This window comes from Neltuma alba, unplaced genomic scaffold (genome assembly GCF_004799145.2).
Source record: "Neltuma alba isolate B1F8T4 unplaced genomic scaffold, ASM479914v2 tig00001775_pilon, whole genome shotgun sequence".
Taxonomy (NCBI): Eukaryota; Viridiplantae; Streptophyta; class Magnoliopsida; order Fabales; family Fabaceae; genus Neltuma; species Neltuma alba.
In genome coordinates, this window is record NW_021632607.1 from 82,084 (window position 1) to 104,635 (window position 22,552).

Consider the following 22,552-nt stretch of genomic DNA (forward strand, 5'->3'; position numbering starts at 1 on the left):
AAATAGATATTATCTTTTTTAAAATATCGTTATTAATTATGTGTATTTGAATTATCTTTAATATATGCAGTTATTATAAGAATTACTTGAGAGTAAAATGAATAAATATTAGAGACAAAGTGAATTGAGATCTTATATTTAGAATTAAATTGAATCTCTAACTAGCTTTTATATTAAAAATTAGAAGTAGTATATTTTTAAAAACCTTTTATTAAATAGGATTCATTACTTAATTTATATGGCTTTTTTTGACATTGAATTTTATTACGTAAAACGGGAATATCTGTTTACTTACAAATAATTTTTTTAGATGAAAATAAAATTTTGTCCTAGTCCAACCAAGCAATCCAAGGGAGTGAGTTTATGTCTTAAGGGCCACTATCATGTTATTTTGGGTCACTATCATCTTATTAATATCATGTTAATAAGATGATAGTGACCCAAAATAACATGATAGTGGCCCTTAAGACATAAACTCACTCCCTTGGACCAGGACTTTTTTCCACACCCGGGGGCACCGGCTCCCGCCTATATATTGCCTGCAGTCCCGCAAGGAGCTATCTGGTAGCCAGAGGACTGAACATCCAGTTCCCTTGTTGCTTTCTTCCGGTCAGCCTTGGCGTCATGGCTTCCAAGAGGAGTGAGGTTGTCCATCTGAACAAGTGTGTGCGTGAGTACCTGGAGCGACTAGGTATGAGCGATGAAGCCAAGGAGTTTAAAAGGAAAGCTGATTCCATGGTAGGATTTGAATCCTACAGCTCCTCCTGGTTCTCCAGGTTCACCGCTGAACTCTATCAAATCCTCCACCGAATCCAACAGCCCCGTCCTGAAATCGATCTCAATGAACCTGCTGATCCCCTCGACGACAAGGTATAACTAACCATGCACTTCTTCTTCGTCGTCGTCAATGAATACGTACGAGTGACTTGTGCATGCCTGAATATATAACCCCGTTTAGTGTTGATGATCATCAGGTGGAAGATGATTCCCATGGAAAACGTAAGAGGGTAGGAAACCGGGGTATCACCAGTACTGCACTGCGCATCCGTGAAAGCAAGAAAGGACCATCTGGCAGGCCAGCGCCCAACAGCGTTCGTCCCTTCCACAACCATAACAGCCAAGTTCCGATGATTCTGCTGTCGGACTCTGACTGAAAGCCCCAATTCTACATCCCAGGAAGGCTCACGTCTCTCGTTTCTACAATCACGTCTCTCGTTTCTACCGTGTCGTGGATATCCTCCCAGTGTGTCTTGTGTTCCTTGAGAATGATTGTCTTTTTAGTTTTTAATGTCCCCTTTTTCTGCTTCCCCGTTGGTGGGAAGAATAATCAGTAGTCAGAAATTAATAGTGGGGGAATGATGTTCTGTATGAGCCTTTCATCAACAGTGTTTTACTTTAATTTAACTGGCTACTATTTTTTATTTGAATTTAGATCCTGACTTTATGATCAAAGTATATATAATTTAAAAAGATTAAAAAAGTTATTAAATTACTTAATTATAACATATGTTTACAAAGTCTCTCTAAAATATTTATGTTATCATTAAATTATATGCTAATTTGTAAGTAGAGAAAATTGATTTGAAAAAAATAATAAATATAAATACTTAAAAATAAAAAATACTATAAAAAGACTTAAAATTCTGTTTTTACACAGATTCTCCATAGACATATAACATGATAGAGGTGGTATTTGGATAAAATTAAACAATGGTTTGAAGAACAGATTTTATGAAGAATAAATTTTATAAAAAATAGTTTTGATAAAGTGAGAGTGTTTAAATAATTATTACCAGAAACATTTTTATACATGCAAATTACTTAAAAAAAAGAAGAAAGAATAATAATCAATCACTTTACCCGTTTACCGTTTTAGCCCCGCAACGATGACGTATTTACTAATTATACTTCCGAGCACTTGCAAATTCTGCAGCCTCCAGACAATTGCTCCCATCCCCATCATAATCGAGCGGGGTATTGCATCCTTCTGCAACCATCGATCTTCAGCTTCAAAGATGAACGATGGAGCCCAATCTCCTGCGGCTTGTGATCCCAACGTTGAGGATCCGGCTGAGGTTGAGGACGATCCTTCTTCCACCCTCCTTGATCTCACCAGCTGTCAACTTCACGACCTCGACTCCGTCGACTTGCCTCCCTACCTCACCGAATTGGACCTGACCACCAATCGCTTATCCGCCTTGGACCCTCGCATAGCCCACCTCTCTAACCTCAAGAAGCTTTCTCTTCGTCAGAACCTTCTCACTGATGCTGCCGTTGAGCCCCTTTCTACCTGGCACGACATTGCCGGTCTTGAGGTAATTCAAGTTATGCTTTTGCCTCCCATTGCTTTTGGCTTGCTGCAAAGGCATGGGAAAATCGGTCCTTGTGTTCTCTATGCGTTTCCAAAGAGAAACATCGAGCATGAATATCCCTTTTTTTTTTTTTTTGAGGCTTAGGTGGGCGCGATGCTGTGAATTTGATCTTCGGTTGCTAGAAAATTGAGCTTCGATGAGAACCTTTTCAACTTTCTTTCAAAATTTTCCTAATGAGAGGAACTTAAAATTGTAAAGCAGGGAGAACTTTGAAGGATCTTGGAAGGTTTATTCTACCCTCTTTATTTACTATTCCTAAACAAGAGAAAGGTTACAGAAAACCTTCCCTTCTCCTCTCCATCCTAACATAACCCCCAAAAAAGTCATGACGATGCAGAATGATTCGGAGAACATTTCTAATGGAATTTGACGTCTTAAGTGAGATAGATATTTTCCTTGAAAATGTTTATGTTTGTGCTCCTACCAATTTCAGATGATGGGAGTGAGTTAAGGAGTTAGTTAGTTCTTTCGTATTCTTCATACTCTATTAGTTGCTTTAAAATTTTAATCTCTATGGAAATCTATTACCTCCAAACATTGAATCTTCATAATCGGAACGAAAGAGGAAAAGGAAGTTTCCAGACCTTGTTAAATAACTTCGGATGGATTTTACATATAGTTGCTTTAATTTATAAGCCACAAAGTAGTTGGTAATCTGTGTAGAATGCCGGTCAGATATGCTTCTTTCTCATGTACAATTGTTCTTGTCATTGGTTATGATTACCCTGTTTCTATATCTAAGCTGATGACAAACCGGTATTTATGCAGGAGCTGGTGCTACGTGATAATCAATTAAAAAAAATTCCTGATGCCAGCATATTTGAGAAACTATTGGTTTTTGATGTTTCTTTTAATGAAATTACTTCACTGACTGGATTGTGCCGGGTCACCAACATATTGAAAGAGCTCTATGTATCTAAGAATGAGGTGATGAAGATGGAGGAGATCGATCACTTTCTTGAATTGCAGATTCTTGAGCTTGGCTCTAACAAATTACGGGTGAGTAATATGGTTTGTTGTAGGAGAATCTATCATATAGGATTATTTGAGACAGATACCACTTTTGTGCTGGCATGCATGATATACTGGGTAGGAGCATGATTGTGTGCCCTGTGGAAAAGTGGGCAGTGACTTTGCTCGCTATAGTTTCTAATGTAGCCTGGCCTGAGTTCTGATTTATTTGCATTCCTGATTCAGGTAATGGAGAATTTGCAGAACTTGACAAGTCTTCAGGAGCTTTGGCTTGGACGTAATCGAATTAAAGCTGTAAACTTGTGCGGGCTCACATGCATCAAGAAAATCAGCTTGCAAAGCAATCGCCTGACCTCAATGACAGGATTTGAGGTATTTAGTTCAATATTGTTTTCCCTCTAAGTTTTGTACAGGATATTTGAGGGAAAATATTAAAAAAATCAATGAAAGCCCTATTATGGGTTATGTCTTATCCTGTCAAATTATATTTATTCATCAAAACTCCTTGGAATTAGGAGGACAAAGATTTTCTACATATTCAATCCATTAGTAGACTTTAGTAAAGATAATTGCAATTTTTTTTCCCTTTCCCTCCCTGAATGCAGAGTTGTGTAGCTCTAGAAGAACTATACTTGAGCCACAATGGCATCTCAAAAATGGAAGGCCTGTCATCTTTAGTCAACCTTCGTGTTTTAGATATATCATCAAATAAGCTAACATCAGTGGATGATGTACAGAACCTAACACAGTATGTATACTCTTCCTTTTAACTCCATATTGATCATTTATGGCCTTTTGTTGTTAATTTCTGTGCTTTTTGTTGATAGACTAGAAGATCTATGGCTTAATGACAATCAGATAGAATCACTTGAGGGAATTGCTGAAGCTGTTGCTGGTTCAAGAGAGAAGCTTACCACTGTCTACCTGGAAAACAATCCATGTGTATGGTCATCTGTGAGCTTTACTAATTTTGTGTACTTTTATCTAATTGACATCTCTTGAGATGGGTTATATGTTTTGATCACCAATGTATTGAGTTTTATTTTCTATTTATCATACCTCTTGTTAGGGTTAACTATTATTTGAGATTGTCAAAGAATTTGATGAGCATGTAGTATGGATGGAAAATAAGTGTTGAACTATAATATTTTTCTGGATCAAACTAAAATTTAGTTTTTTGGTTGTATGAGTGAAGTGTTTGTAATTCTTGAATAAAGTTGGAGCTTCGAGTTTTTGATAGGTTAAATTACAGTATCAGTACCTAAAGTTTTACTTTATATAATTTTGAAAATTTGTGATTAGATTCTTTTTGTTAAGCCTTCATCAGTGTGCTCTCAAAATTTACCAATGGGGCGAATCTGTGCTATCATGAATAATTTTAAAGATGTATCAGTCATGCCTATAAAAATAGGGAGATAGTTATGGATTTTTAAATTATTGGTTCCTAATTATAAAATTGTGAACTATTTAGCTGAGTGATTTAACATTTTGGTTGTGTAGGTTTGTGATTTGTGGTTATAGTAGTTTCAAAATAAACGGGTGTTTTCACCATTTTCCTTGAGTTTTAAATGTTCATTCATGTTTCTTTATGAACTACTAATTTAATCCTATACTGCTCTTTCAGGCTAAGTCTCCCGAGTATCTTGGCGTTTTAAGGCAAACCTTCCCCAACATCCAGCAGATTGATTCCAATGTATTTTGTTAGAAGGGTCATAGCTTAAGCTTTTATGAAAATTAATAGCTTTTGAAGCTTTGGCTTGTCATATCCTTGGGTGAGGTGCTAGAAAAAAATATTTGCATGTTTATTTTATCCTAGTATTAATGTATTGGATTGGACATCAAGAAGCGTTCACAAAAAAGTCTTCTATGTGTGCAGGTTTGAGTTGAAAGATTTTTTATTTGAAACTGTCTACCTGATGAGAAGAAGGGGCTGTAAAATCCTTAGGCATTCATGTGGCCTGACCATCAGTTCCTGCTGTGACAACTACGTTTTTAGCTGTTATATTTATTGCCTTGCATATCACATTCCATTTTATTTTGGTACTTTCTCACAAATGGAGAACTTGGTTTTTAAAGAAGGGAAAATTATACTCAGGTCCCACAGAGCACAATTAATATCAGAAAGGTCCCACGAAATCGAGAAATGATTCTGAAGTCCCCAGGGACCTGTGTGTAATTAATTCTAATTGTGAAATTACCTACTTACTCCTGTTAATTTTATTGCAACAATTCGTTTACAATCTCAACAGTGGTTATTAACAACCCGAGAAGACATGATTGACAACCTCGGCAGTGTTCATGGCAACTCACTCTGTGGAATGCCAGGAGCGTTACTGAGATTGTTAACCACCTCTTCTCGGGTTGTTAACAGCCACTGTTAATGTTGTAAATAGGTTTTAATTTTATTGCAGCAATTCGTTTACAATCTCAACAGTGGCTGTTAACAACCCGAGAAGACGTGATTGACAACCTCGGCAGTGCTCATGACAACTCACTCTGTGGAATACCAGGGGCGTTGTTGAGGTTGTTAACCACCTCTTCTTGGGTTGTTAACAGTCACTGTTGAGGTTGTAAATAGGTTCAAATTAACAGGGGTAACTACGTAATTTTACAATTAAAATTAATTACACACAGGTCCCTGGGGACTTCAGAATCATTTCGTGATTTCGATGGACCTTTTTGATATTAATTGTGTTCTGTGGGACCTGAGTGTAATTTTTCCTTTAAAGAAACGCCCTTTATATTCAGTATACTAAGAAGGATATAGTATAATGGCCTATCGTGTTATATTTCTAAGTGCACATGTAGCAAAATAACAATTGTTCATATTTCATCGGTGAGTTTATAAGTGTACATATGCATTTTGACAAGGTAAAATCCCACAAAAAGAATTTAGAAATTACTAAATCTCAAATTAGAAATTTCTAGAAACAATCATGATTTGGAATTTTATAATTTTTAGGTTCTTTTCGTCAAATTTTCCCTTTTCAACCACTAATCATAACAAAATAGCAAGTGTTCACTTGAAAATTTACAAATTCTAATTTATGTTATAAGAGTTTATACAGAAATTTACAAGTGTATGTATACATTTTAATAATTAATAACAAAACTAATAAGCAATGGTTATAGTAGAAGGGCTTTTGGCTTTTAAATAGACACAAAGAAAGGGACTACGGCTACTTATGTGTGATGCCTCAAGGTTGAATCATTTTGAATACAAAAATGCTTTTGGAGATCATGCCCGGTTGCGTGAAAAATGCAATGCACGTCTCCTTGTGTGAGAAAGCCCGTATAACTAATTTAAAATAAGCTTAGTCTCACCCCAACTGGATAAAAAATGTAACACCCTTTACCTTGTGTGAGAGGAAAATCGTAACAAAAAAAAAAATGAACCTAGTCATCTCGCCATCTGGTCATCTTGCCTTGATGAGTCGAGTTTCTCGCAATCTTCTCATTCAAGCAATCCAACTATAAAAGTCACCTCCGCAAATATTAAAAAATATTTTTTCCAGATTTTGAAATATATACAAGGATGAAAAATATAATTTTAAGATACAAAACTATTTGATTTTAAAATATACAAATATGACAACGTATGTTTTTTGACATTTTTACATAGAAATTTTTTGAAAATTATAATATGAAATAATTTAGGATTTGAGAAAATGACACATAAAGAAACCATTTCTTTATTTGTCATTTTCCCTTAGGATTTACCCATTTTTTTCTTTTTTTTTTTTTTCATATTTTTTCTTCATCATCATCAGTTTTCTTTCCATCCAAAAGGATCATTAGTAGATATGCAGTGAGGTGATTGTTTTTGTTTTTGTTTTTTTCATTTGATTAATGGTTTTTCTCTTCGAGACTTGGAGCACAAAAACTTTTCACCTCTACTCACAAGAACATTTTTCAAAATTCAAACTTGTATTCTCTATCTTATAAAAAAAAGCTGTTTACCCCTTCAACCAACTTGTTTTTATTCAATGGCCTGTCCCACGGTGATATTATCAATTTATCATTTTCCATCACTTAATCCAACAAGGTTAATAAGAAACTCAAATTTATGAAACCCAGGCACAGGTACGAGAACAGATAACATGACAAAAATCCTAAATACCCTGCAAAAGCACCCTCGCTCCAATTCAAAGGCATATCGTACATGCACACTGGTGATTTTTGGAAATTCTTCGAATTTATATATTTACAGATAAAGAATTATAGATTATGGAGGGTTTAAAACTTCCAATTCCCCAAGACCTGCCACTCCAGCAGCATACAAAAAATACAAGGACAACATTTAGAAACATGATTCCAGGGAAATAAAATAACAAGACTCATTCCATTCGTTCTAAGTGGGCAGTAAATTAAGTCCTCTGCTGTAGCAGTTAAATAGTTTACAAACAAGATACAAAAAGACTAGTTCATTTCGATTACTAGTAGGCGTCAAAAACAAAGCTGAGTTGTAAACAGCGCACAGGATATCCAACCACAACCGGTTTTCATCCAATAAGCCACCATGATGGAAACCTCTGGAGACAAAGTTTGCATGAGAAGAGAGAACTGTGAAATGAATAGCAACAGACCAATCAATGCCCTCTTTCAAATCCAATACGAGTCCTACCAGAACCTCCCTCATGACCATCACGCATTGAAGAACCGCCACTTGCTCTCATAGTTCCTCCACTACCCACTTTTTCCATGGCTTTCTTACCCTTCTTCACTTCTGTCAAGAACTGATCCAGACCAAATGGATCAGCTTCTTCATTTTCAAATTCAACCGGCCTATCCCTTGGACCTGTCCTTTCAGAAGTACCGGCAAATCCTTTATCAGGTTTAAAGCGATCAGTCTTCATAATCTTCTCCAGTTGCTCATCCGCACCTCCATAAGCATCAGAATCCACATCTTTCTTCGGCCTGTACAAGGTTGAGAGGGTTGGCTGAGCAGTAAACAAGCCAGACTCATAAACATTATACTGATCATCAGTGGCAAACCCAGAAGATATTCCTTTATCCTGGTTGAATAGCCTTTCATCATACATAACTTCTGTCCCTGCCTTTGTAGAAGCCATGCCGAGAGCAACTTTCTCACTAATATCACGATCCCTATCTCTTGTAATCTTGCTTTTCTTCCCCATTGCTGCATCCTTAGCCTCTAATCTTCTCTCTCTTTCTCTCTCTCGTCGCCGTTCCTCACGAATTTTTTCCCGTTGCAGTCGTTCCTCCCTTTCCTCCCTTGTCTCCTTGGGGTAACTCTTCTCCCTTTCCCGTGAATGCTCATAATCAACTCTCATATCAGCATCTTCCATGCTGCTCTTTTCAGAAGGAATGGCAACAGCAGCTGGAGGTGCCACACCAGTTCTCTCTGAGCGTGCTTTCTGAGCCAAAGCCCTCAGCTCCTGCTCTTTCCGTTCCTTCTCCTTCAAAAGCATCTCTTTCTGAACCTTGGACCTCATAGCAACTGCTTCTCTAGCCTTCTGCTCTGCAACATACAATGCTTCTGAAAGCTTTGCAAAATTATCATTAATCTGAACATCTTGAAGGCCTCTCCCATCAGCCGCAAGACGCTTGTCAAGAGGAATTGTGTAACCTTTAGGATTCTTCCAATTTGAAATACAAGGGGGTATCTTCCAATCTTGTTGATCTTTCACAGTGACAGGCCTAGGAGGTGAATGCATCACTGGCACAGGGGGAGAGCCAGAAGCTTTTGGAACTCGCTTATGCTTAAACTTGGGAGGCTCAAGTGGATCCACAGGCATCTCAACCATCCTAATAATCCTTTCCTTTGCCCCAGAATTGAATGCTCCAGATTGTTGCGAAGGCTTATACTTGATAAACTTTGCATCAGATGACTGTTTGGGCACATTCTTTGGCTGTGCAGCACTCAATCTCACATTAACTATCTTCTCAAGTGCAGCTTTTGTTTCCTGTGTCGTTTCTTCAATCTCCTTTTCCTTCTCCTCATCATCCATATCATCTTCTTCATCATTCTTCAAGAATTTTGGTACCAGGTCTTTCTGTTGTGAATATACAATTTTTTTAGCATTTTCATTCTGCTTGACTATTGCATCGTAAGCTACATTTCCATGGGCATCAACTGTCACAGGAAGAATCTTTGACCCCGGTTTTGATGATTTATCCCTCCCCATGTCAAGGGGGTACTGCGCAATGTGGATCTCAGGAAATGCTCCCCCATCCCCGAAATCCTCTACCTTTCTAGGAACAAAACCTGCACGCTTTAAATATGGAGGGACAGGCTTATGCTGAATTACTGTGGATTTCTCAGCCTCAGATGTGCTAAATCTCTGCTTGAACCATGGATCACTACTGTGGTCATAATATGAGGTTGATGTTGATTTCGCTGGGGGAAGAAGGTCTTTCAAGGCCGCCATAATGATAAGTATTTCGCGCCCTAGGGGAAATAAGGACCTGGATTGAACCGAATTACATTATAATGAATTGCTGTAAACACCAAATTAAATAAATAAAGGAAATATAAAAAAATATCAAAGTATGACAATCTTACTCAGGTAGACAGCAAAAGTAAGATCATATGTACAAAGGAATAGGACTCTAATAATTTGTTTCTCTAGAGAAGATATCCACGCATAAAGAAAGTTGCTTGAGTCCTAAAGACAAATGATTAAAGGCCTTCTTGAAGATCTTTTTTCTCCCAAAAAAAGATCAGCAGTCACTGATCTCAGACTCATCCACTCAGTCTAACAGTTTGGATCTTCACATGTACTACTGTTACTGTCATAATATCTAAACATCCCAAATCATGAATTAAAGTGTAGATATTTTTGTTTTTCTTACGAGCAGAACAAGAAAGGTCGAAATCCAGAAACACCGACATAACATAGATCGCCACCCCGAAAATTTGATCAACGGAGTGGGCCCAGAGATAAAGAGTTTGACAAATAAAAAATAACAAAGGAGCAAAAGGGCGAAGCCCTCCCCATAGATCCAAAGCAGGAAGAACTGGAAACCCTAACCTGATTCGAACGGAGATTCGGCGGAGATGATCGAACAACGAAAACAAACAGGGTAAAGCAACGAAAGCTCTGCTGGATTCAGGATGACGGAGCGTTCTGGCTAGGGAATCAAAAGGGGAGAGCAAGATAATTATAGGCGGCGGTAGCGCTCGATGCGCGTTTTACTTCCGTCAGAGGGAAAGTTTCTCCCGGGAGCCAAGATGAGGACTAATGTTCGTAATAGGACACGGCAAAAGACTGAGATAGCCCTTACAAGTATAGAAAATGGGACTATGTGCCAAAACTTCTTTTTTTTTTTTTTTAACCAAATAATAGACTCAAATTGAAAATGAAAATTCATATTAAGAATTCAAACTAGTAATTATTGAAAAAGTAATTATTCAATTTCAAAGTTAATTTTTTTATTTATTGCATTTAGAATTTTAATTTATTATAGAATAAATTCAAAATTATTTAAAGTTATTGATAATATTAAATTAAACTTTATGAAAGTAAAATTATTCTGATATATCTATTATTAATAATTATTGATCAGTATCAGTCATTGTATTACTTTTACATAAAAGATAGTTTAGCAATCCAGCCTACTATATTTTCTGTCATTCCTTTATTTTCATCCCATATCACCATAATTTTATTCTTAGAGTTGATATTAAAAACAGATTGTATAAGATCATCTATAAAGCATAAACTATGCAAGATAAATTGGAAAAGAGAAAAAAAAAAATGCTTTGGTGATTGTTAGTATCCCCCTATGGAATAAATTTTTATGAAGAAAAAAACCTAAGTGAGTTGAGTCCTCAAGACTTACTAAAATTAGGATATATTTCTACGTTCAAAAGGTGCTTATAAAAACACAGCCTAGCAATAAAGGGCCCGTTTGGTACGTTGGAATTAGTTTTGATGGAAATGGAAATGGAGATGGAAATGAGGTTTAAAAGTGTGTTTGGTATGTCATGGAAATGATATATAATTTTTTAATTAAAATGAGTACCTTTTGTATTAAAAGACTATACTGCCCTTGATATATTTTTCAATCTTAAGGACCTAACAGTACAACAACCCACCTCAACTTCAACCCCAGCCGCTAACGCCGCCGTTAGCCACCACAATCAGTTGAGAACCAAATCTGAAATAAAATGGAACAAAAAAAAATGCTAATATTCGAATGGAAGAAGAAGTTGAAAGGCGCCTCTATATTCCTTATGCATCAAAAGCAAAAGGCTCCTATGACCATAGAATCTATTGGATTGAATATGCAAAAATAGAACCAAAATATTTGGTTCTTAATAAGCAAATCTTCGTGAAAAACTTGAGGCTCATCTTCGCCGGCAAGTAGTTAGATGCAAATTGAAAGGAGGTAGATTTAAGACACTGAAAGAAAAAGTCGAAGGCTTTAATAAGTTTCTAGTCCTGGATTATGTAGAGATCTAGAAACTTTTACACCACCGAGTGAAGCCATCAAGCGTGAGGGAAGGAGATGAGGGTGGCGGCAGACAAGATCAAAGCCACCGGATCGTTAACCATCATCATGGCAGAAGCTTGAAGGGAGAAAGTAGGCGTTGCTTGCATCTGGCCGCCGTCGCCGTCGCCGTCGCCGAAGGTGGCTGCCGTTGCCGTTGCCGAAGGTGGCTGCCGCCATCATCATTCACCAGCAAAAACAAGGAGGGTGAATGTTTTGCAGAAGGAGATGATAGAAAGGGGTAAAAGGAGAATTCCATGGAATTGTTTACAATTCCATCAGTTATGTGATGGAAGCCAATTCCATCAATTTGGCTTCCACATGGAGCCCATTTCCATGCCTTCTTTTTGTACCAAACAAACTTTGTGATGGAATTGAATTCTATTTCCATATCCACCTGCTCCAATTCCAGCGTACCAAACGGGCCTTAGGTATTTATGTAAGAATAAATAAGAGACCATGTTAACTCAAGTTATGAAAAGAACCTTTTTCCGGCAAAAAAAACTTAAAATAAGAACTTTGATCCTAGTCAGTAATCATACAAATTTAAGGTCTTAAATCACAAATCACAATGAATTGGTTCTCGCAAGTCACAAGCCACATCGGCTGTTATCAATTTAATACTAGTAGTGTTTGGAGTGGCTGCACACACGGGTTGGATCGGAGCAGATGACGGAATGAACTTACTGTTTTGGGCCTTTATTTTAATTATTTTCGGCCCAGATTTCGTCGTCTGTCAAAAACCCGGGATCACAGTCTCACGGGACGTACTCCTACTACCTTCTTCCCCCCTCTCCCGTCTCCTCTTCGAGCTCAAGTTGGTCGTCAATGGCGACCGCCGATGCTTCCAACGGTACCTCTATCAGGAATGCTTTTGGGAATGTCCTTTCGTTTTTCATTCTGATCCTGATCGGTGTTTTGGCGTTCTCGATCCGACTTTTCTCTGTTAGTCAACACTTTATGTTTTGTTCCCTAGATCTGACAATCTACTTCTATATGAAATATTTTGTTTTTTTTTTGAGGTTTCCTGCCTTCGAATTTAATCGAAGGAATGAGTTTTTAATTCTAGCTATTCATCGTATGTATATAACCAGCAGATTCGTAAAACACTAATTACAGTGCGCATGTATCATTTCGGACTAATGAGAAAGAGGTGAAAACTAAAGTCAGCAGAATGCCACTTACATTGGTCTACTATTTCGAAAGTTCGTTTGACTTGCCGGGTCATGTTCATTCGTCATCTTGTTCTGAAGACAATTATCTTCTTATTAAGTTCGTTATTCTGGGAATTTTGAGTTCGAAGGGTTCTTTTTTCTTTTTTCTTTTTTAATATTTCAATTTCTTAATTTCGTTATTAAGCATCAATGTAGGCTATTGGCTATATATTATCACTTGTGAGTCATAGCTGTTCTTACCGTCCATGACAATTTCATTGCACTAATATCCAGGTCATAAAGTACGAGAGCGTTATTCACGAATTCGATCCTTATTTCAATTACAGGGTCACTCAGGTTAGCCTCATTAATTGGAGCTGTTTCGTACCCGATAGCTCATATTCTTTGGAGGCATCTCTCATGTTGATGTTGTAGTGGATTTCCTTTAACCTTCTTAGTTGCTGGTTAATTGCTTTAGAAACTTGAAAGTTCTCATTAATGCATGTGAAATTTATTTTTGGTAAAGCAATATCATGAATATATAATAACAGAGATGTTTGTTGTTTTTATTATCTCTCTAACAAAGACCTAAATAGTTGATTTCCGGTTTAATTTTAGGAAGAGTCTAGTTCTTACATTGATTCACTAGGTTAACGCACAGAACATGACAGGCACTTTTGTTGGTTTCAGTATCTCACAAAGAAGGGGATATATGATTTCTGGAACTGGTTTGATGACCGAACTTGGTAAGAAACTGGAGTACGGACCGAAACACTTTCTTTATTGATTAATGTATTCATTGTAGCTACAATGTTGCCCATTGTTTGTAGACTAAACTTTTGTGATATCCTTTATTCTTAAGGTATCCTCTTGGTCGTGTAATTGGTGGAACCGTCTATCCTGGTTTGACCCTGACAGCTGGTACCTTATGGTGGTAAGTATTTGAAAAATGCATTTTAGGATGCTTAATTTTCCTATTGATGGCTGGGTTGCTGATATTTTGGAGGCAATCATTTCAAAATTATTTAAAGGTGATTAATATATTTTTTCTATTTCCTTCTGGTATCAGGATACTGAATTCTTTAAATATCCCTCTCTCAGTGGAGACAGTCTGTGTATTTACTGCTCCTATATTTTCAGCTTTTGCTTCATGGGCAACATATCTGCTGACTAAGGTGGGTTCATGCATAAATTATGCATTTCAGTTTTTAATGTATTTGCTAATTTAGTGCAGCTGCCCTTTATTGCAGGAGGTTAAGGGTCCTGGGGCTGGACTGACAGCAGCAGTGCTTTTGGCTATGGTGAATTTCTTAACTGATTGTGGCAATGAGATTTTCATCATTGAAATTTTCCCAAACATTTGATGGAATTAATGATAACACGTATTTTTATTTTTCAACCCTTTCTGTTGTTCAAGTAGAAGGCTATTTGATGATGTTTTAGTATTGCTTTGCAAATATGGCTACATATCTCCTATACCTTGTCTTAGTTTTGCCATATACTGATCCGTGTCCCATATCCCTGTATCACTCATTAAAGCTTGACTATCTTGGATGATGGAATTGCAATGAGACAAAGGCTTCAGAGTGACAAAGGATGTGGTTTTGATTTAATAGTTTATCATTCTTACATTGAATGCTAATAAACAGTGGATATGTTAGAATGACAATTATGTTTGTGGACGTTCAGTTGATAATAGATTACAAGCATTATATGTATATATCTGGTCGATGCTTTTTTAATTTGCTTTTGCTTGATGCTCTCAAACCGCCTTTATGTATGTAATGGATTATTCTTCTCTTTATAACATTGTTATGGAATATTCTTGGTAATTATGTGTTTGCAGGTCCCCTCATACATATCTCGATCTGTTGCTGGAAGTTATGATAATGAAGCTGTCGCCATATTTGCTTTAATATTCACTTTCTATCTCTATGTAAAGGTTGTTATCTTTTAAATCTTAAAACTTCATTCTAAAGAGCTTTGCTTTTGCTTAAAAATTTACTTTCTGACTTGATTATGTGATATATCACCATCGATCACTCGTTGAATACTATTATATTCTGCACAACTTGTCACTTATGTACCTTTTCTTCTCTACCAAGTTACTGACTTGACTTACATGTCTTTCAGACATTAAATACAGGGTCCCTCTTCTATGCCACTTTGAATGCCATAGCATACTTTTACATGGTAAGCTTTGTATGTTTCTGTTATCTAATTATCGATGCTTATTCATTTTAAGAATTGCTACCTGCCTTTTATGTCTTTCAGGTTTGCTCATGGGGAGGATACACTTTTATTATTAACCTTATACCAATGCATGTGCTCTTGTGCATTATAACTGGTCGTTATTCGTCTCGCCTGTATATTGCATATGCGCCTCTTGTAAGTATCTATTGCAATTTTTGGTTATAATTAATGCTAAATCTTGAGGAATTGGTTAGGCTTTTTAAACTCCCAATGTTGAGAATGCTTTATACTTTTATGGTTTGGCTTGCAGTGGAAAAATAAGGTGCTACTTTTTAGTATTAAATGCAGATTTGGGATAGTTAAAAATGTGTGACAGATTTTCGCCGAATGATGTTTCACATCTGAATTTTACACTGCACCTGTTAAAAGATAAATGTGAATTATAGCATGATATGCATTCAATAATGCTGTTGTGATTTTTTTTCCCTCAATGTGCAACATAGGTAATTCTGCCGCCTCTCATGGACATGTTTTAAATTGCAATTAGATGTCCATAGGTATTCACAGACTGGACATTATTTGTATATTTAGGAAGTTTTTCTGATCCAGCTTCGCATGTTTCTGGCTCACTTGAACAATTTTCTCTATTCAGGTTGTTTTAGGCACACTGTTGGCCTCCTTAGTGCCTGTTGTTGGATTTAATGCTATAATGACATCAGAACATTTTGCATCATTTCTGGTGAGTTCCCCCTACTCATGAGATCAGAACATTTAAGGCTGATTATAGGCTTAAACATTTACAATAATCACTTTCTTGCTGCCATTATTCCTATTTTTGTAATGTTTGTAGAAATTTGCAGTTTATTCCTGTAACTTTGGAAAATAACAAGCAAGCAAGAATGTTTCCCCTCTTGCTTATGATTTTATGCTGATTCTGCAGTTGCTTGAGCTTGATTGAACCAATTTGATTGCAATTACGTAGAAATCAAATTCCATTTTGAAAACTTTTTGCCTCCACTTTATCGCTTGTTTTCTACATTAAACTTTATTTTCATATTGCTGGTTTTTCTTCTGCAGGTTTTCATTATCATCCATGTGGTTGCTCTTGTATACTACATTAAAGGAATACTCTCCCCAAAGATGTTCAGAGTAGCTGTAACTCTTGTTGTATCTGTTGGCTTGTGAGCATTCATTTCTATGGTTTAGTCAACTGTTCAAAACTTAAAAAGGATTACTAATCCCCCTGCTTGGACTTAAATTATTTTGCAGGGCAGTATGTTGTGCAGTAATAGCAATACTTGTAGCACTGGTGGCTTCAAGCCCTACAAAGGGATGGAGTGGACGAAGTTTAAGTCTACTAGACCCGTTAGTGCCCCATTCACCACCTGTTTTATTTGTTTATTCATGTTACAATACTTCAACAAAATGACTATTTAATAAGAGCAAGTCATTTTTGCGGTATAGCATGGTGTTCTGCACCCATTTACTTCATTTAAAAAGCAAGTTTCCATTTGAGGTTTTTGTTGCTATCTGAATTTCATTCTCATTATAAAACTTTCACCAAGCATCCCAGAAGAATTTCTTGATTCATCAGTTTATGTTTTTCCAACTTTGAATCGTGGGGTTGTGAATCAGCTTTCAGGCTTTAAACTTGTTTGCATTGTGACAGTACATATGCAAGCAAATATATTCCTATCATTGCTAGTGTTAGTGAGCATCAACCTCCTACCTGGCCTTCTTACTTCATGGACATCAATGTCTTGGCATTCTTAGTTCCAGCTGGCATTATTGTAAGTTTTGATTTTCTGTAGAAAAGGTGCTGTATCTCTTTTAATTTTGTTTTATGAAATATTTTATCTGGTTGCCTACCTGTTGCAGGCTTGCTTTTCACCGCTATCTGATGCTAGTTCTTTTGCGGTACTTTATATAGTGACAGCAGTATATTTTTCCGGAGTCATGGTAAGAGTTATTTCGAGGCTGCATTCTCATCATACATTGTTTTTCTCCTGTTAATCTTGTTGAAATAATCATTCTATTGTCAAAATCAGGTCCGCCTGATGCTTGTACTAGCACCAGCAGCATGCATCATGTCTGGGATTGCCCTTTCTGAAGCTTTTGACATTTTCACACGATCTATTAAGTTTCAGTTACCGCACCATCCAGGTCATTCTCATGTTCATGTAAGGATTTGTTCTTGATTCATCACTTGATTCAGTCCTGCTTTAACTTCTTCGATTCACTTGATGACTTTGACTTTTCCCCATTGTGCTTTTAATAATTAAGGCTGGGAATGCTAGTCTTGACAGCACTGTAGAATCAGACAACGTGAGCAAAACTGAAAAAAGTGACGATATATCAAAGGAACGGGGCTCAAAAAAGAACAAGAAGAAGGAAAAGGAACCTGTGGAAAAGCCTCTTAGCAAGCCACAAGTTAAGAGGCTTTTGGTTTTACCTCTATATGCATCCATCATCGCAATTTTCTTGCTTGTGTTGCTTGGTGCCTTCTATGTGGTAATTTAATTCTCCCTTTCTCTACATTATGTATTTGAAGGCATACAATATTTTGATAGACGTATGGTAGGTTTGAACCATAACATTCTTCAGACTACCTACCAATTGTGAACCATGTATTTGTATCTGATTCGAACAAGTGGTTATTTCTCTCACCAGGAATTTACAAGATGTTTCTTCCTTTTTATCCAATTAATATATTTTATCCTGTCACTTTTCAATAGGGTTAATTCTGCACAAATCACAAGTTTCTTTGTCGTTAAATATTGTGAGGCTTTGTTGGTTACTCACAGGAATGTGATTGATGTCCTATTTTAGTGAATCCCTTATTGCTCTCTTTTCTTAGATGATGTTTTGTATCTGAAGTGACGTCACTGCGTTGATCTTGCTTGTAGGTTCATTGTGTATGGGCGGCAGCAGAAGCTTATTCAGCCCCTTCTATTGTTTTAACATCACATTCTGATGATGGCCTTCACGTATTTGATGATTTTAGAGAGGCGTATGCTTGGCTGAGTCATAATACAGATGTAGATGATAAAGTGAGTTTCATGCCATTTCCTTTATTTTCTAGATCTTGTGATAGTGTATGACTTCAACATTTTGAAAAAGTTGTCTCCCTTTTCCTTTAATAATTCACATAACTAGGCTGGCTCTTTCCCCCCCCCCCCCTCTTTAAAAAGTTTAGTTTGGAATATATTAAGGATTTTAGGCTTGCTCGAATTCCAATGTAATGATTACTGAAATTGTGCTTATGCTTTGGAATCCTTTAAAAAATTTGCCTTAGCTTTTGATTTGGTTTTAGCGTACCATTGAGGTGCACTGATGATGACGATTCTTTTTCAATATTTGATATGTAATGTAGAATGCGAATGAAAATTTGATTATTTCATATTTCATATAGTAGACTCTCAGGGCATCATTTGCCTCTCACGTATTCTTTGGGTCCTGTGATCACTGTTCTTTTCAAAATTTGATTGTTAATTATGTCGATTTTGGCTAAATGACTGTGAAGTCCCTTTTTTTATTTAGGACTTAATCTACTATATTTTGAAGAGCACATTCAGTTTTTAATTTTTTTTTTTTTTAAAAAAGAAACGAATGGAAGAATTTCGTCTCCCACTTTTTATCGTTGGATATTGGTGTCTGCTGAGTTGTTATCATATCTGAATTTATGCTACTCCCTCTGTTACGTTTTATAAGATCTAGTTAACCAACTCACAGTTGATTAAGATTAGTTGAGCGTCTTGATTTTTTCTAAATTTAGTGTGATGTTCCAAAACTACTCTGTTTTCTTTTCACTAGAATTTTCTCTCTCTACAATTAGTATTGCTGCAAACCTTAATTATGAAAGACATTTTCGGAAGGATGTAATAAATGCTTCATTGCTTTTCATAAAAGATACTCCTCCGGTCCTTAATATAGGACCCAATTCTTGAGTTGGTTTTGGTCCTAAATATAAGACCCATTTATCATATTTATCAATTTTCTCTAAATTACCCCCATAGACACTCTCTCAACCATAATCAAGTAAAAGAGGAAGATGAGGTATTAAGAAAGATAATTGTGGTGTTTTAGGAAAAATGTGTCATATTTCTTATAATTAACTAACTTACCTAACTTCCTTAATCTAATCAAATTAGTTAAATGGGTCTTATATTAAGGACTGGAGGAGTACTATATTTTGAAACATGCAAAGCTCCTATAGGAGATCTTATAAAAAGGAATGGAGGGAGTGCATTAACTAGCGTTTCATATTAACAAGTGATAACCCTCTAAAGGCAATTTGCCTACTTTCAGCTTCCCTTCCACTCTTGGCTCCAAAACAAAATGAATTTTTGGCTAACAAACATCTATTGCTTGTCAATGTTAAGAAATATTGATGCTTATTTAAAATTTTTTGTAGGTGGCCTCTTGGTGGGACTATGGATACCAAACAACAGCCATGGCCAACCGAACTGTCATTGTTGACAACAATACCTGGAATAACACCCATATTGCCACCGTTGGTACTGCCATGTCTTCTCCAGAGAAGGCAGCTTGGGAAATATTCCAGTCATTGGATGTGAAATATGTTCTTGTTGTCTTTGGAGGTTGACATCGTTTCTCTTTGTTGATATTATCTTAGTCAAATCATCTTGTTCTGATTTGTTAACTTTCATTTTTAGGATTGGTTGGCTATCCTAGCGATGATATTAACAAGTTCCTGTGGATGGTTCGTATTGGAGGGGGTGTATTCCCTCACATAAAGGAGCCAGATTACTTGGTAAGTTCCACTGTGAGACAACATAGGTTCTTTTGTCAAGACTAAATATATTATTTAGGAAACTTGATGTTAATCTAGCTGCCTTTTGTGATTGCTTCTAATGTGTGGTGGTTGGTAATTATTATTCTTTTCTTTTCTTTCCTTCCTTTTTTTAATCTTTAGAGGGATGGTCAATATCGGATTGATTCTATGGCCACACCAACAATGCTAAATTGCCTCATGTATAAACTTTCATATTTCAGGTTTGTTGTGCGGGATTTGATTGTTCATAAATATTCTATATTCATTTGTTTAGGTGACTTAACTTCCCCTGGTCATTTTTTGCGACAGATTTGTTGAAACGGATGGTAAAGGCTTTGACAGAGTAAGGCAGACAGAGATTGGAAAGAAATATTTCAAACTTGCCCATTTTGAAGAGGTAAGATGAACTGCTTATTTGACGTGTAGTGTTTTTTTCTGACCAAAATAGTGGATCAGAGTTAGGGCAGACAATAGAGTTCTATTCTAGCCTTTGGATTTCCATGCCCTCTATGGTGGTTGCTGAATTCACACCACGCCCAACTTTCAATCTTCCTTTGACATTTACCTTCTGTAGTAAAGCGAGGGCAAAATATACATGATAAGAAAGGTCATTTTAGTTTCAGCAGATCTTAAAAGATGTTAGTGTAATGCATCTTCATCTCAAATATTCTGGTAACTCCATTAGGGTCTGCGAACAGCAACTAGTCCCTGCTTTAGACTTACATGATACTCTGGACATGTTTATGGTTCTTCATGTGATTATTTTTAATTAGATGCTGAATTAATTAAGAATCTAAAATAACTCCCCACCCTCTCTTGATGGTAGGGTTACATGGTATAATTTTTCATTCAGTTCATTATTTTATGCAAGACCTGGTCCTGCAGGACAATTTGTATTAAAATGAACTCTTACACCTTCATCAATCTGGATTACCTGCCTAAATATTAATTGCCCTCTGGTCCGCGTCTTGCATGCTTGCTTATATATGGATATCTTTAGCCCTGAAGCCTCCCTTAGTATTCTTCCTCAGATTGCTCCTTCATTCTTTCTTACTTTCTTGTTGCTAAGTAAATTACTCGTTCGTATTTCTGTTACAAAACCAGACATGCATATATTTTTCCGTTTAGCATGTTAATTTGATCTCTCCATGTATCCACGTGTCCATCCCTGGATCCTCATCTTTGCTTTAAGATATGCTACCCTACCAAAGTTGCTTTATCGCTTCATGTTACTATTCATCCATTGTGGACCCTGATAGCTTCTAGAAACACGCCGTGCATGCTTAGCTTAGTTCCTTGCCAGTTAACCAGTATAGACCCGCGTATTGGAATGTTCATCAAACTAATAAAGATTGACCATTCTACCTGTTTATCTCTGTGGTTAAGTGTTGCATCCTAGTTTCTGTTATTATATTAGTTTAATATATTGTTTACCTCGCACCTTTTAATTATCACTGGACGTTTGTCTTGTCCATGCATTCAGGTTTTCACAACTCATCATTGGATGGTTCGGATATACAAGTTAAAACCTCCAAAGAACAGAATTCGAGGAAAGAAAAAGTCAAAATCGGTATGCTATATGGTTCTTTCTTTGCCTTAAATTCTATCTTCATTTTTTTATATTTCATCTTAAATCATTCGGCTAGCCATAACTGTTCTTTTGACACCCCTTCCCCTATTTGGCAGAAAGCAAACTTGTCTACTGGTTCAAAAAGAAGAGGATCAAGAAGGAATCCATTTTAGTAGTTCTTTTCCATTTCTTTTTTATCAATAGGTGAACATATTCATTAGCCAGTATTCTGTATGCATGTACAAGGAAATGAAAAGATTTTGTCGGCAATATAGTCATTGAGTGCTTCAAAAGATTTTGAAAACACATCAATTCCACTAAATTATCTAACAACTCGTTGCCTGTATTATTAATCCCCATGATTCAGGTTAAAAAAAAAAATCCCCATGATTGCAAATATCATTTTCTGCACATGAAATTAGTTGGTTTGTCAAGTATATAAATAAAATTGTAAAAAGAAAAGAAAAGATGTGAATAAAATAAATATAACTACTTTATTGTTTAAGAAAACAAGTTATTACGTAATAAAAACCATAAAGATATAAATATCGTCAAATATTAATGCAACTGAACCGATCGTAGCCTTCTCTGATCCGGATTTTTGTGGAATGTATAGCTACATGGGATATTGAAAATTAGAAAAAAAAAAAAAAAAAAAGGTATGCAGCCTATGGAAGGAAATCAAAAATATTTCTTGAAAAACAGTTCAGATATACAAGAAGCAATGCACAATAATGATTTTACAAAAAAGAATTTAAAAATAAATATTCGTTCAAAAAATTAAAACGCAGTGACAATTCGACTTCATGACGTGAGAGAGGCAGCTGGCAGAGCTCATCAGGAGGCTTCCGCACTCTTGATAATTGATTTTTTAATAAAAAGTCAACTATATTGTCAGCTTGGATGACCAATGTTATGCCACATCTCATGAAAATAAATAATCAAAACCCAAGATGGAGGATCAACAGGCCAAAAATAAACAATATCATTCAATGGCTCCAACCCATTCCCCCCCCCCCCCAAAAAAAATTCCCACCTG

The 22,552-nt window shown here is 36.3% G+C and overlaps 3 protein-coding genes across 5 annotated transcripts; 2 read left to right on the forward strand and 1 right to left on the reverse strand.

Annotated features, from left to right (window-relative positions):
- The first annotated feature begins 1,953 nt into the window (after window positions 1-1,953).
- Window positions 1,954-5,379, forward strand: LOC114711312 (protein phosphatase 1 regulatory inhibitor subunit PPP1R7 homolog). 2 transcript variants are annotated; one of them, XM_028895700.1, is made up of 7 exons: window positions 1,954-2,315; window positions 3,141-3,371; window positions 3,570-3,716; window positions 3,950-4,092; window positions 4,172-4,286; window positions 4,969-5,121; window positions 5,221-5,379. In XM_028895700.1, exons 1-6 carry the CDS (start codon window positions 2,016-2,018, stop codon window positions 5,047-5,049), a joined length of 1,017 nt encoding a protein of 338 aa, XP_028751533.1. In that variant the 5' UTR covers window positions 1,954-2,015; the 3' UTR covers window positions 5,050-5,121; window positions 5,221-5,379. The 2 variants fall into 2 exon arrangements, with proteins under 2 accessions (XP_028751533.1, XP_028751525.1); XM_028895692.1 differs by having other exon boundaries at window positions 1,955-2,315; window positions 4,969-5,116.
- A 2,269-nt stretch (window positions 5,380-7,648) lies between these two features.
- LOC114711288 (SNW/SKI-interacting protein A-like) lies at window positions 7,649-18,885 on the reverse strand. 2 transcript variants are annotated; one of them, XM_028895672.1, is made up of 2 exons: window positions 18,875-18,885; window positions 7,649-9,400 (listed from the first exon to the last, which is right to left on the reverse strand). In XM_028895672.1, the coding sequence occupies exon 2, from the start codon at window positions 9,314-9,316 to the stop codon at window positions 7,934-7,936; it is 1,383 nt and encodes a 460-aa protein (XP_028751505.1). In that variant the 5' UTR covers window positions 9,317-9,400; window positions 18,875-18,885; the 3' UTR covers window positions 7,649-7,933. The 2 variants fall into 2 exon arrangements, with proteins under 2 accessions (XP_028751505.1, XP_028751498.1); XM_028895665.1 differs by lacking the exon at window positions 18,875-18,885 and adding an exon at window positions 10,340-10,537 and having other exon boundaries at window positions 7,649-9,773.
- On the forward strand, window positions 12,596-21,882 carry LOC114711280 (dolichyl-diphosphooligosaccharide--protein glycosyltransferase subunit STT3A). Its single transcript, XM_028895654.1, has 23 exons — window positions 12,596-12,746; window positions 13,250-13,312; window positions 13,646-13,701; window positions 13,818-13,889; window positions 14,025-14,130; window positions 14,206-14,256; window positions 14,802-14,897; window positions 15,089-15,148; window positions 15,230-15,343; window positions 15,801-15,887; window positions 16,226-16,329; window positions 16,418-16,513; window positions 16,818-16,938; window positions 17,027-17,107; window positions 17,197-17,328; window positions 17,432-17,659; window positions 18,055-18,198; window positions 19,563-19,749; window positions 19,825-19,922; window positions 20,085-20,164; window positions 20,253-20,340; window positions 21,427-21,513; window positions 21,630-21,882. Exons 1-23 carry the CDS (start codon window positions 12,630-12,632, stop codon window positions 21,684-21,686), a joined length of 2,325 nt encoding a protein of 774 aa, XP_028751487.1. The 5' UTR covers window positions 12,596-12,629; the 3' UTR covers window positions 21,687-21,882.
- The last annotated feature ends 670 nt before the right edge of the window (window positions 21,883-22,552 follow it).